Genomic DNA, 14,482 nt, shown 5'->3' on the forward strand with positions numbered 1-14,482 from the left:
CTTTTTCCAAAATGCAAAAACCCAGTGGAACATTAATCTTGAATTTAATGTGGGTTTAAGGACACACATACATCTATAGATGCATTGTTTATCATTTACTGGCTTAACGTCAGTGAAAGGGCTGAGGTAATCTGGAGACTAGAGAGTACAGTAAGCACTGTTCCGAGCTGGGGGTGAGGTGCTCCTCCCCGTCACATTTCTGCCTCAACCTGCCAGCAGGATGCTCCGTTATGCTGGCCGATCAATGGGGTTTCCCATTGTGGGGCAGCCCCACACTGTCGGGAAACCCCCGAGGTCCCGGCAAAACAGAGCATCCCGCCGGCGGAGAATCCAGCCCAGGGTCTTTACCAACTATCAGTAAATTAGATTGCACCTGCCTATTGGAATCTGTTTACTCTTAAATCCCAAAAGAAACAGCCCTATATGAACAAGACTAGCCCATTGGCAAGGCCCTCACTGTTAACTGGCCCATCGGAGAACTGTCTGAAGCATTGATCAGGGAAAAATTAATGCTTAGATTGAATACAAAACCATTTTATGACTGTACTGACTTCCTTGGACATCTGCATAACAAGTATGTGCAGCAGAATGCCTTTGATAATTCATTCAAAACTAATCAACATTCCTCATATCAGAACTAAATGAATGAAATCCACTCAAATGCACAGAGGTCTTTCGCTAACACATTTTTCATAAAGTACAAACAGGATTAATCAATGAAAACACTTCTTCTTGTTCATATCCGTTAACTACTTTATAGCTAAAACCACTCGATAAACAAGATTCAACAGATGCAAGAGGAATGCAAGGACATTTTTTCTTACATAGCTGAGGGAAATGATGTGGAACTCGCTGCTTACCTAGGTGGTGGAAGCAGAGATATCTGCTCTAGGAATAGACGAATGCCTCTCTGAGCCAAAGGACATTGTTACAATTTTCTTGTGGACAGCTATAAACGTATTTTATATTAATTAGGTGCCAGCTTACTGCTGTGCTCTCCCAATGCAATGTAACTTAAATCACTGCCACAACCCTATTTTTGTTAAACCAGTTCTTTCATTCAGACTGTCTTAGCGAATTTGGCAAGTTTAATTTATGCTTGCTGCCTGAGGCCTATTGCTACAGAGTTGTCTCCTCAAAAAAAAAGCAATATAAAACCAGTTAGCAAGAAAAACTATTGCTTCTGAGCAGCCCAACCTCTATAATTAACTCCCAGGTTCAACTCTTCCTCCTTATCAATCCTGCCTCAGGTTACTTCCCACCAAATACTCAGATTATGTTTCTTGTTCAGGGTAAAGGAGAAACCAATTCTAGCCAACCAGAATGAAACTACATGCATGTAAATTACAGAGACTGGTTCTTTGTCTCCACTCCCAAAATATGGGACAGTTACGTTTGGCACAAATGAACTCAGATCTGCCAAAAGAGGAAAATAACTTGGGAGGACAGAATGATTACCTGTGTGAGAAGATGCTCTTAGCCAGATGAAGAGTTGCCAGCTCTTGACAACAGCCCCGTAGAAGTGCTGCACACACCTGCAAAATATAATGATAGCTTAATGACAGATCAAATAATTCACATATCCTTTATCTGTAACAATATATGATGTGGAGATGCCGGCGTTGGACTGCGGTGGGCCCAGAAAGAGGTCTTACAACACCAGGTTAAAGCCCAAAAGGTTTGTTTTGAATCACCCGAGGAAGGAGTTTCATAGAATTTACAGTGCTGAAGGAGGCCATTCGGCCCATCGAGTCTGCACCGGCTCCTGGAAAGAGCACCCTACCCAAGGTCAACACCTCCACCCTATCCCCATAACCGAGTAACCCCACCCAACACTAAGGGCAATTTTGGACACTAAAGGCAGTTTATCATGGCCAATCCACCTAACCTGCACATCTTTGGACTGTGGGAGGAAACCGGAGCACCTGGAGGAAACCCACGCACACACGGGGAGGATGGGCAGACTCCGCACAGCCAGTGACCCAAGCCGGAATCGAACATGGGACCCTGGAGCTGTGAAGCAATTGTGCTATCCACAATGCTACCATGCTGCCCAGAGTTGCGCTCTGAAAGCTAGTGATTCGAAACAAACCTGTCGGACTTTAACCTGGTGTTGTAAGACTTCTTACTGTAACAATATAAGCTACATTCAGATACATAACAAGTGGCAGAAGTTCAAAAGTAATTCATTGGCTGTGAAGTACTGTAGGCCATCCTGAAGATGTGCAAGGTGCTGCAAAAATGCATGTTCTTTCTCTTGGGCCATTCGCCAGTATCTGCCTTTATGTTCTGGATGACAGACCCAAAAGGTTAGCTCTGTCCTCTCTCCACAGGTGCTGAGTTTTTCCAGTTTTTTCTGTTTATGTTTCAGATCCCAGCATCCACAGTAATTTGCTTTTATCTTGACTTGAAGTTAATTTAACTATTGACATCAGCAGACCACAACAGGAAAAAATGCCCCATTACCAACGTAACAGCTGTGAAAAAAAATGTTAACAAACAAAAATGTTAAAAAGCTGTTAAAAAACTATTGGTCCCACGGCTATCACCACTGACTGACCTGCAGCCACCTGACCTTACAGATTAAAATATTCTCCAGATACACCAACAGTTTTGAAAGTACGAACTATAAATTAGTCTGGTGGCATATCTTTTATGAGGCAGATTATTGTGAATTTCACTCACTCACCATTATTACGAGCTATTCAGAGAAGTAAGTGTTATTACTTAGCATGAACAGAATGAAAGAATCATTTTTCAACATGGTTCAACATGGGGTACGAGGTGCTGTGTTTTGTATTCAGCTGCAACAGTAGAAATTAATCAATGTAATGGGTGCAGAAAGAAGAGAGGGTTACATTTACATTTTTGTGACCTCCCAAGGCACCAATCAATAAAGATAATTTACCTGTCTGTTCTAATCAGGTCTCATACACATATAGAAAGTGGATCTTGCTTTATCTGGTGTCAGCTATGATCTCATTGAATGGCAGAGCAGGTTCGAGGGGCCAGATGGCCTACTCCTGCTCCTAGTTCTTATGTTCAATCCACCATCTGATGATCTTGTGATCCTACAGGAACTACCCAGACTCTCAATCATAACTGTATATATTTGCAGCATCTCAAAGTGATGCCCATTTTAAAGTGAGCAGGGAGATGCAGATTTTAATTAATTCAAGACTGTTGAATCAAGATCGTCCTTGTCTGGAGTTTACCATAGCCCAAAACGAAATGAATAACCTCAACACAGTCCCAGGTGGGTTCTCATTCTAAAATGGGGGGTGCAATTTTGTCTTGGCGTTGGGTCCATTAGACCCATTTAAACGTCTGGACACTATTCATCGGGTGCCCAGGAGACAATGGCCGTGATTGCAAGGCCTCAACCAGGTGCCGTTTAGCACTGGTTTCCACAACTGTGGACCAGGCCTCGAGGGGCCACGAAGGCCATTAGTGCCCCCTGGATGTTCAGAGACAGGGCAGGTTACCCTGGAACTCGCCTCATACCCCGGTGCCACCCAAGCACCCTGGTAATGCAAAATTGACAGTGCCAAGGTGGCCCGGGTGCCAGTTTGGCACTTCCAAGTGTCGGGTCTGGGGGAGGGTGGGCATGCCCATGAAAGGAGGATATGGGGGAGTGTTGATGAAGGAGGGTCTGAGGGGGCCAAAAAAAGGTGGGGGTGGGGTGAAGAGACAAAGAGATCGGGGCAGCCTTTCAAAATGGCGCCCCAATTTCAGAGGGGCCGGTCCTGCAAGTGAGCTCAGTTCCCCAGTGCAGGAAATCTTCTGAACCATGGCCTCGATGGGGAGAAACTCCCCAAGCCCAAAAAACAGGCTAAGTGCCATTGAATAGTGGTGGCATTATTGGCACTGCAGTCACCGAGAAACGCACTGTCAAACGCGTCCAAAACCAGACTTGGAAATATTTCCCGTGAATCAAACCCATGATCTCTGATCTACTGTGAGTTTTTTTGTAAATTGATCCACATTTCAACACAAATAAAGCTTCTTATTCAGAGGTCTGTTTACATAGAATTTACAGTGCAGAAGGAGGCCATTCGGCCCATCGAGTCTGCACCGGCTCCTGGAAAGAGCACCCTACCCCCTATCCAAGGTCAACACCTCCACCCTATCCCCATTACCCAGTAACCCCACCCAACAGTAAGGGCAATTTTGGACACCAACGGCAATTTATCATGGCCAATCCACCTAACCCGCACATCTTTGGACTGTGGGAGGAAACCGGAGCACCCGGAGGAAACCCACGCACACACGGGGAGGATGTGCAGACTCCGCACAGACAGTGACCCAAGCCGGAATCGAACCTGGGACCCTGGAGCAGTGAAGCGATTGTGCTATCCACAAGGCTACCGTGCTGCCCAGAGGTCCTGTGTGATCTGTTAAATAGGATGTGTTCTTCGGATGTTACCAGTCAAGTAAATTATTTTAGCAATGAATACAGAAATACATTCTCTCTCATTCACATCACTGATGTCAATGGAGGACAGCAACGACAATTTTACACACAGGTAGTAGAGGTAACAGAATCTGCTACTGCTATGCCTTTAGTATGTTTACAAATCAGTCATTGCATCATTGTATGTTCCATGGCCAGTTCTCAGTGACCACAGTCACATAGTGGGGAGTTTTAACTTTTCCATTTGTGTATCAGCTTTCTGCACCTACAATATTTTGTGCAGATGTGGTTTTAGGATGCTCTCAAGCTTACTGGAAGATCACAGCCAGAGATCCGGTCTTTCACGAGGTGTTTGTGACTTCTTATGAATGCCGTTTTTAACTTTCCAAACATCACCATTGGTTGAAGTCACATTATCCAAGGTGGTTTAAATTATTTTGTGGGATGAGAATGTCAAGGTCTGCATTTGCTGCACATCCCTGGTTGCCACTGAGAAGATAGAATCATAGAATTTCAGCACAGTAGGAGGCCATTTGGCCTATCAAGTCTGCACCGGCCCTTGGAAAGAGCACCCTACTTAAGCCCACACCTTCACCCTATCCCCATAACCCAGTAACACCACCTAACCTTTTTGGACACTAAGGGCAATCATCTGGGACTATGGAGACTTTACCTTGCTTTTTCTACTTGGGGTAGTGTGAAGCAGGAGATGAAAATATTGATGACAATTGAAAATGTAGCTATCCAAGTTCTTTAACCCAAAATATCAGGAGCGAGCAAAGAGAGCATGGATAGGTACTTCTGCAAATGATCCATTAGCTGTATATAGTTTGCTCAATGTGGTGTGGATACCAGCAAATACGTCTTCAAACTGAGGATAACACTGCCACAAGTACAATTTTAGCACCATTGTGAATACTTGGGAGAGGATGAAATTGGAAAGAATAGAAACATCCATTTCAGTAATAAATAGCAATTATATAGAAAACCAAAGTGCCACTAGTTCAAAATAAAAACAGCGAATGTGAGAAATGTATGGCAGGTGTGGGGAAAGATTATCACTATCAAATGTTAAATCTCTTCACTCTCTCCACTGATGCTGCCAGACCTGGTGAGCACTTACAGTATTTTCTGTTTACGCTGCAATTATGTAGCACCGTTAACACAGTAAAAACCTCCCAAATTCTGGATTGAGTGCCTGGATGCTGGTATCTTCATTGCTTGAATTGAACATCAACCTAAATGATTTTCAATTCAACTGAAAAACCAACCAAGCTGCCAAAAAAATGGTAAAATATTAACCACTCTATCCTCGTATAGCTTCATTAATAGGCTGCACTACAGCGTACAGTTCCAGACAGTTGAATAAATTCCACCCTCTGGGCTTTTAGCTGGGAACTGCACTGTCAGAGAACAATGGCCAGAAAATACTTGTGTACAATGTATGATTTTCCTTCAACTAATTATAACGGGTGGACAAACACTGCACTCCGAGCGTTCCCCATTGGATTTAACTCACTGTAGACAAAACTTTTAATAGTATTGGAACATTGTAATAAGCCAAAGGCCAAGACAAAAGCAAGGTCGACAATTCAGGAGGAACTGGTCCAAAGGCACCCTGTGCAGGACACAGTTTCACACAGAGTTTATGCCATATGCAATAAAAAGGTAATTGCTGCTCTGGAACGTAAGTAAGTAAGAATACAACATGAAAAGCTATAGCTATTTCTTGTTCATTAAAGGCTCTGGCATCAGGGGTTCTCAAATTGCATTACTGAATATACACTTCATAACTGGTGGTAGGTTTTCCAAGGTTAATTAGATTGCATACACACTGGTTTTATTGAAAAGGGCATTTGGCCGCTTACCCGGAGATAACCTCGGATTCTGAAATAGGGCTAGACAAGTCAAGAGCTACAATGTCAAAAGGAATGAAACTTAATCAACTAGAGCAAGAAGAAATGATAACTATAAAGGCCATGAGAGACCAAGGAAGTCTGGCACCTAACTAGCAGTAAAGTGTGTAGGGTTACTTCAGTGCAAACAGTGATGCATTTACTGTAAGACTGGACCCTCTGTCATTGCATCAGTGATTCTATAATCTCAATTCTAACAGAATGGACCACCCACCCCCATCCCCAGTCATTTAAATTCCCAAATGGCACAATTATTGCCTAGTTTCTCACTTAGGCATCATTCCACTTTCTTACCCTTGCCATCGGAGCCCCACCAATGCTGTCTCTCCCTAATCACCTGTGGCTGGGGAGACAAACGGGAGATTTTGTCTTAAAACAGAACAAGCGAGCACAGGGAATGAGAAAGTGAAATGTAGGATGGGAAATTTATAAGAAAATATTGAAATGCAGCAAAAGAGAGAAGCATACACATGAAGAGAAAATTGAGTAGAAAGGGCAGGAGACAGAGATAAAAAGACAGATTAAAAAAAAATAGAGACCAGGAAACAAATAAAGATGACTATAAAGAGAGAAACACAGAGGCAAAGGGAAGAAAAAAAACTAGACAGATTAACAAAGTAAAACTTTATACCGGTAGAGTTCATGGCGTTGCTAGAAAATTACATTTTCTGTGTTATTTAAGAACACCAGAACTAGGAGCAGGAGGAGACAATTCCGCCCCTCGAGTCCGCTCTGCTGTGCGATACGATCATGGCTGATCTAATCTCGGCCTCAACTCCACTTTCCTGTCCATTCTCCATAACCCTTCCACCCATTACTAATTAAAAATCTGTCCATCTCCTCATTAAATTTACTCACTGTCCCTGCATTCACTGCACTATGGGGTAGTGAATTCCACAGATTCACAACCCTTTCAAAGAAGTAATTTCTCCTTATCTGTTTCAAATCTGCCACCCCTTATCCTAAAACTATGACCTCTCATTCTAGATTGCTCCACAAGAGGAAGCATCCGCTCTGCGTCTACTTTGTCAATACCTTTAATCATCTTGGTGTACCTCAATTCGATCTCCTCTTATTCTTCTAAACGCTAGAGAGTATAGGCCTAAACTGTTCAATCTCGCTTCATTGGACAAACCCCTCGGGCGAAATTCTCCGCACTCCCGACGGTGCGGAGAATAGCGTGGCTCGTAAAATTTTACGGCCACGCTGTTCCGACGCCCTCCCGCTATTCTCCCCCCCCCCCCCCCCACGCCCGACTCCTGATACGAATCGCTGCTGCCGGTTTTTAACGGCCGGCAGCGATTCTCAGCTGATCGATGGGCCGAGTTCCCAGCCCTTTACGGCTGTTTTTACGAACGGCAAACACACCTGGTCTGGCCGTTCGTAAAAACGGCCGTAAACTCTCGATTTTTAAAACCATGGCACCGATTGGCACGGCAGTACCACGGCCGTGCCAAGGGTGCCATGGGCCCGCGATCGGTGGGCACCGATCGCGGGCAGCGGGCCCGATGCCCGCGCACTCTTTGTCCCTCCGCCGCCCCGCTGTATCACTTCGCGGGGCAGCTGAGGGGCATCCCGGCCCGCGAAGGTTTCGCGCAAATGCGCGATGACGTCATCCGCGTATGCGCGGGTTGGAGTCTTCCAATCCGCGCATGCGCGGCTGACGTCATATGACGCGTCAGCCGGCGCTAACTCTGGCAAGCGGGCTTAACGAAATTCGTTAAGCCCGCGATGCTGGAGTTTACGTCGTCGGCATGCTAGCCCCGACCGGGGACCAGAATCGGTTCCCGGTCGGGAAGGGGGGGGGGGGGGGGCTGGCGTCCAACCCGCCCGGATTTGACGCCAGCCTTACGATTTCTCCCCATATGGGAGAATCGCGCCCCTCATGTCTGGAATCAATCCAGTGAACCTCCTTTGAACTGCTCGAATGCAACTACGTCCCTCCTCAAATAAGGGATCTAAACATATATAGTGTTCAAAGTGCAGTCTCACCAATGCCTTGTACAGTTGCAGCAACACTTCCCTACTTAACTACTCTATTCCTAGAGACTTAAACGGTCAAAATTCCCCCCTGCACCTGTATACTAGTTTTCTGCGATTGCCATTTCCACTTCTCAGATGGGGGAATTAAAATTTTGTTTCTTCTGCAGGGGCTGTGCACTTGACTCCGTTTTCATAATGAAGAACCAGGTAGATTTTTTGTCTTCACCACCAAGAATGGTAATCTGGTGGAATAGTTTACCTGTCCTTCAAAGAGCAGCCCAACTTTCATTTTATTATTAGTTTGGAGGTGTTGGGGGGGAAAACATCACTTGAGCAGTTTTGATTTCAACATAGTGGTGTTGGAGAGGGGAAAAAACAAGATTTAAGGACATTTAGAATTAACGACACAAAAGGCAAGTTGTAGTTGTGGAATTGATAAAAAGAGTGTGTGAAGATGACAGGCAAGAGATGATATGCAAACCCGAAGGCATTTTATTTCCTGTCTAGAAATGAGAGGGGAGCTGGAAAAGCTTCCCTGGTAAATTTAAGAGCTGTTCAGGGGAGGAGGATTTGGCACAAAAGTGGGACAATGAGCTTCGAAGAGTCATCCTCCTCAGTCATTCATTGAATAGTGGCTCAAATGTCTATGCCATCATTTATGTAATAAGGTATTCTAAAGAGGTCCACAGGAGTGTAATCAGGCAAAAATAAACTTTAGACAATGGACTATCTTTTCCAAACCCACAGCTGGAATTCTTTGTGAACTTGTGTGGCCCTGCCCCCTCATCACCTCACTAAGAGTTCAGGGTGGAGACCACTTCCGCCAGGCCAAGAAGATTTTATGGTCGTTAGACTGTTAATTTCTTGAGGCCATGGCTCTCAGGTAGGAGCAGTGGCCAATGCAGCAGTCCCCTGTGAGTAAGAGTGAAGAAGGCCGCATTTGCGGGTAATCAAATCATTACAGATCCAGGGACAGGACAGTTGGTAGGATTTTGCAAGTCCAGGCCAGGTGGTGGGGGGTGAATGTAATGCGACACGAATCCAAGATTCCGACCTGGACTTGCAAAATCCTACCAACTGTCCTGTCTTGAGACAATTCACACCTCTTTAACCTGGGATTACCCCTATCTCTGGATCTGTAATGATTAGATTACCCGCATATGCTCGCATTCCATGCATTGTCTGGCGTCTCTGACTTTGTCCATATAAATGTTTCTGGAACATACCTCATCATTCACCTGAACAAAGAACAAAGAAAATTACAGCACAGGAACAGGCCCTTCGGCCCTCCCAGCCTGCGCCGATCTAGATCCTTTATCTAAACCTGTCTCCTATTTTCCAAGGTCTACTTCCCTCTGTTCCCGCCCGTTCATATACCTGTCCAGATGCATCTTAAATGCTGCTATCGTGCCCGCCTCTACCACCTCTGCTGGTAAAGCGTTCCAGGCACCCACCACCCTCTGCGTAAAAAACTTTCCACGCACATCTCCCTTAAACTTTCCCCCTCTCACCTTGAAATCGTGACCCCTTGTAACTGACACCCCCACTCTTGGAAAAAGCTTGTTGCTATCCACCCTGTCCATACCTCTCATAATTTTGTATACCTCAATCAGGTCCCCCCCTCAACCTCCGTCTTTCCAATGAAAACAATCCTAATCTACTCAACCTTTCTTCATAGCTAGCACCCTCCATACCAGGCAACATCCTGGTGAACCTCCTCTGCACCCTCTCTAAAGCATCCACATCCTTCTGGTAATGTAGCGACCAGGACTGCACGCAGTATTCCAAATGTGGCCGAACCAAAGTCCTATACAACTGTAACATGACCTGCCAACTCTTGTACTCAATACCCCTTCCGATGAAGGCAAGCATGCTGTATGCCTTCTTGACCACTCTATCCACCCGTGTTGCCACCTTCAGGGTACAATGGACCTGAACTCCCAGATCTCTCTGTACATCAATTTTCCCCAAGACCCTTCCATTGACCATATAGTCCGCTCTTGAATTTGATCTTCCAAAATGCATCACCTTAAATTTGCCTGGATTGAACTCCATCTGCCATTTCTCTGCCCAACTCTCCAATCTTTCTATATTTTGTTGTATTCTCTGACAGTCCTCCTCGCTGTCTGCAACTCCACCAATCTTAGTATCATCTGCAAACTTGGTAATCAGACCACCTATACCTTCCTCCAGGTCATTTATGTAGATCACAAACAACAGTGGTCTGAGCACGGATCCCTGTGGAACACCACTAGTCACCCTTCTCCATTTTGAGACACTCCCTTCCACCACTACTCTGTCTCCTGTTGCCCAGCCAGTTCTTTATCCATCTAGCTAGTACACCCTGAACCCCATACGACTTCAATTTTTCCATCAACCTGCCATGGGAAACCTTATCAAACGCCTTACTAAAGTCCATATATATGATATCTACAGCCCTTCCCTCATCAATTAACTTTGTCACTTCCTCAAAGAATTCTATTAGGTTTGTAAGTCATGACCTTCCCTGCACAAAACCATGCTGCCTATCACTGATAAGTCTATTTTCTTCCAGATGTGAATAGATCCTATCCCTCAGTATCTTCTCCAACAATTTGCCTACCGCTGACGTCAAGCTCACAGGTCTATAATTCCCTGGATTATCCCTGCTTCCCTTCTTAAACAAAGGGACAACATTAGCAATTCTCCAGTCCTCCAGGACCTCACCTGTGCTCAAGGATGCTGCAAAGATATCTGTTAAAGCCCCAGCTATTTCGATCCTGGCTTCCCTCAGCAACCTGGGATAGATCCCATCCGGTCCTGGGGACTTGTCCACCTTAATGTCTTTTAGAATACCCAAAACTTCCCTCTTCCATATGACAACTTGACCTAGAGTATTTAAACATCCATCCCTAGCCCCAACATCCGTCTTGTCCCTCTCCTTTGTGAATACCGATGCAAAGTACTCATTAAGAATCTCACCCATTTCCTCTGAGTCCACGCAGGAATGTGGCGACTAGGGGCTTTTCACAGTAACTTCATTGAAGCCTACTCGTGACAATAAGCGATTTTCATTTCATTTCATTTTCAAATTCCCTCTTTTGTCTTTGAGTGGGCCAATCCTTTTTCTAGTCACCCTCTTGCGCCAGAATGTGGCAACTAGGGGCTTTTCACAGTAACGTCATTGAAGGCTACTCGTGACAAGAAGCGATTTTCATTTCATTTCATTTTCAAATTCCCTCTTTTGTCTTTGGGTGGGCCAATCCTTTCTCTAGTTACACTCTTGCTCCTCACATATGAGGAAGGAGCTGTGCTCCGAAAGCTCGTGTTTGAAACAAACCTGTTGGACCTTAACCTGGTGTTGTAAGACTTCTTACTATCCTTCTGGTAATGTGGCGACCAGAATTGAACACTATACTCCAAGTGTGGCCTAACTAAGGTTCTATACAGCTGCAACATTACTTGCCAATTTTTATACTCAAGGCCCCAGCCAATGAAGGCAAGCATGCCGTATTCCTTTTTGAATACCTTCTCCACCTGTGTTGCCCCTTTCAGCAACCTGTGGACCTGTACACCTAGATCTCTCTGACTGTCAAAACTCTTGAGGGTTCTACCATTCACAGTATATTCCCTACCTCCATTAGACCTTCCAAAATTACCTCACATTTGTCCAGATTAAACCCCATCTGTCATCTCTCCGCCCAAGTCTCCAAACGATCTAAATCCTGCTGTATTCTCTGATAGTCCTCATCCCTATCCACAATTCCACCAACCTTTGCGTCGTCCGCAAACATACTAATCAGACCAGTTACATTTTCCATCAAATCATTTATATGGATACTATGAAGAGCAAAGGTCCCAGCACTAATACCAGCAGAACACTACACAGCCCTCAATTAGAAAAGCACCCTTCTATTGCTACCCTCTGCCTTCCATGACCTAGCCCATACTGTACCATATTGCCAGCTCACCTCTGATCCCGTGTGACTTTGTACCAGTCTGCCATGAGGGACCTTGTCAAAGGCCTTACTGAAGTCCATATAGACAACATCCACTGCCCTACCTGCATCAATCATCTTTGTGAACTCCTCGAAAAACTCTATTTAGTTAGTGAGACATGACCTCCCCTTCACAAAACTGTGCTGCCTCTCGCTAATACGTCCACTTGCTTCCAAATGGGAGCAGATCCTGTCTCAAAGAATTCTCTCCAGTAATTTCCCTACCACTGACGTAAGGCTCACCGGCCTGTAGTTCCCTGGATTATCCTCGCTACCCTTCTTAAACAAAGGAACAACATTGGCTATTCTCCAGTCCTCTGGGACATCACCTGAAGACAGTGAGGATCCAAACATTTCTGTCAAGGCCTCAGCAATTTCCTCTTTTGCCTCCTTCAGTATTCTGGGATAGATCCCATCAGGCCTTGGGGATTTATCCACCTTAATATTTTTCAAGACGACCAGCACCTCGTCTTTTTGGATCTCAATGTGACCCAGGCTTATTCAGCAGACTTAACATCCACCAATTCCTTCTCTTTGGTGAATACTGATGCAAAGAATTCATTTAGTACCTCGCCCATTTCCTCTGGCTCCCCACATAAATTCCCTTCCCTGTCCTTCAGTGGGCCAGCCCATTCCCTGGCTACCTTCTTGCTTTTTATATACATGCAAAAAGCTTTGGGGTTTTCCTCAACCCTATTTGCCAATTACTTTTCGTGACCCCTTTTAGCCCTCCTGACTCCTTGCTTAAGTTCCTTCCGACTATCGTTATATTTCAAACAGGCTTTGTCTGTTCCCAGCCTTCTAGCCCTGACAAATGCCTCCTTTTTCTTTTTGACGAGGCCTACAATATCTCTTGCTATCCAAGGTTCCCGAAATTTGCCGTATTTATCCCTCTTCCGCACAGGAACATGCCAGTCCTGAATTACTTTCAAGTGACATTTGAAAGCCTCCCACATGTCAGAAGGTGACTGAACAGGTAGACGAGGGTAGAGCAGTTGATGTGGTGTATATGGATTTCAGTAAAGCATTTGATAAGGTTCCCCACGGTCGGCTATTGCAGAAAATACGGAGGCTGGGGATTGAGGGTGATTTAGAGATGTGGATCAGAAATTGGCTAGTTGAAAGAAGACAGAGAGTGGTAGTTGATGGGAAATGTTCAGAATGGAGTTCAGTTACGAGTGGCGTACCACAAGGATCTGTTCTGGGGCCGTTGCTGTTTGTCATTTTTATAAATGACCTAGAGGAGGGCGCAGAAGGATGGGTGAGTAAATTTGCAGACGACACTAAAGTCGGTGGAGTTGTAGACAGTGCGGAAGGATGTTGCAGGTTACAGAGGGACATAGATAAGCTGCAGAGCTGGGCTGAGAGGTGGCAAATGGAGTTTAATGTGGAGAAGTGTGAGGTGATTCACTTTGGAAAGAATAACAGAAATGCGGAATATTTGGCTAATGGTAAAATTCTTGGTAGTGTGGATGAGCAGAGGGATCTCGGTGTCCATGTACATAGATCCCTGAAAGTTGCCACCCAGGTTGATAAGGTTGTGAAGAAGGCCTATGGTGTGTTGGCCTTTATTGGTAGAGGGATTGAGTTCCGGAGCCATGAGGTCATGTTGCAGTTGTACAAAACTCTAGTACGGCCGCATTTGGAGTATTGCGTACAGTTCTGGTCGCCTCATTATAGGAAGGACGTGGAAGCTTTGGAACGGGTGCAGAGGAGATTTACCAGGATGTTGCCTGGTATGGAGGGAAAATCTTATGAGGAAAGGCTGATGGACTTGAGGTTGTTTTCGTTAGAGAGAAGAAGGTTAAGAGGTGACTTAATAGAGGCATACAAAATGATCAGAGGGTTAGATAGGGTGGACAGCGAGAGCCTTCTCCCGCGGATGGAGGTGGCTAGCACGAGGGGACATAGCCTTAAATTGAGGGGTAATAGATATAGGACAGAGGTCAGAGGTGGGTTTTTTACGCAAAGAGTGGTGAGGCCGTGGAATGCCCTACCTGCAACAGTAGTGAACACGCCAACATTGAAGGCATTTAAAAATTTATTGGATAAGCATATGGATGATAAGGGCATAGTGTAGGTTAGATGGCCTTTAGATTTTTTCCATGTCGGTGCAACATCGAGGGCCGAAGGGCCTGTACTGCGCTGTATCGTTCTATGTTCTATGTTCTAGATGTTGATTTACCCTCAAA

At 45.1% G+C, this 14,482-nt stretch overlaps 1 protein-coding gene across 7 annotated transcripts in view; it reads right to left on the bottom strand.

Moving 5' to 3' along the window:
• Positions 1 to 14,482, bottom strand: part of LOC119965968 (F-actin-uncapping protein LRRC16A-like) — a 458,632-nt gene that overhangs the window by 215,501 nt on the left and 228,649 nt on the right. For all 7 annotated transcript variants that reach the window (XM_038797016.1, XM_038797019.1, XM_038797017.1 and 4 more), the window contains exon 15: positions 1,459 to 1,535. In XM_038797016.1, the coding sequence (XP_038652944.1) occupies positions 1,459 to 1,535 (77 nt within the window). The remainder of the gene's footprint in view (positions 1 to 1,458; positions 1,536 to 14,482) is intronic.

This window comes from Scyliorhinus canicula, chromosome 5 (genome assembly GCF_902713615.1).
Source record: "Scyliorhinus canicula chromosome 5, sScyCan1.1, whole genome shotgun sequence".
In the NCBI taxonomy this organism is placed as follows: domain Eukaryota; kingdom Metazoa; phylum Chordata; class Chondrichthyes; order Carcharhiniformes; family Scyliorhinidae; genus Scyliorhinus; species Scyliorhinus canicula.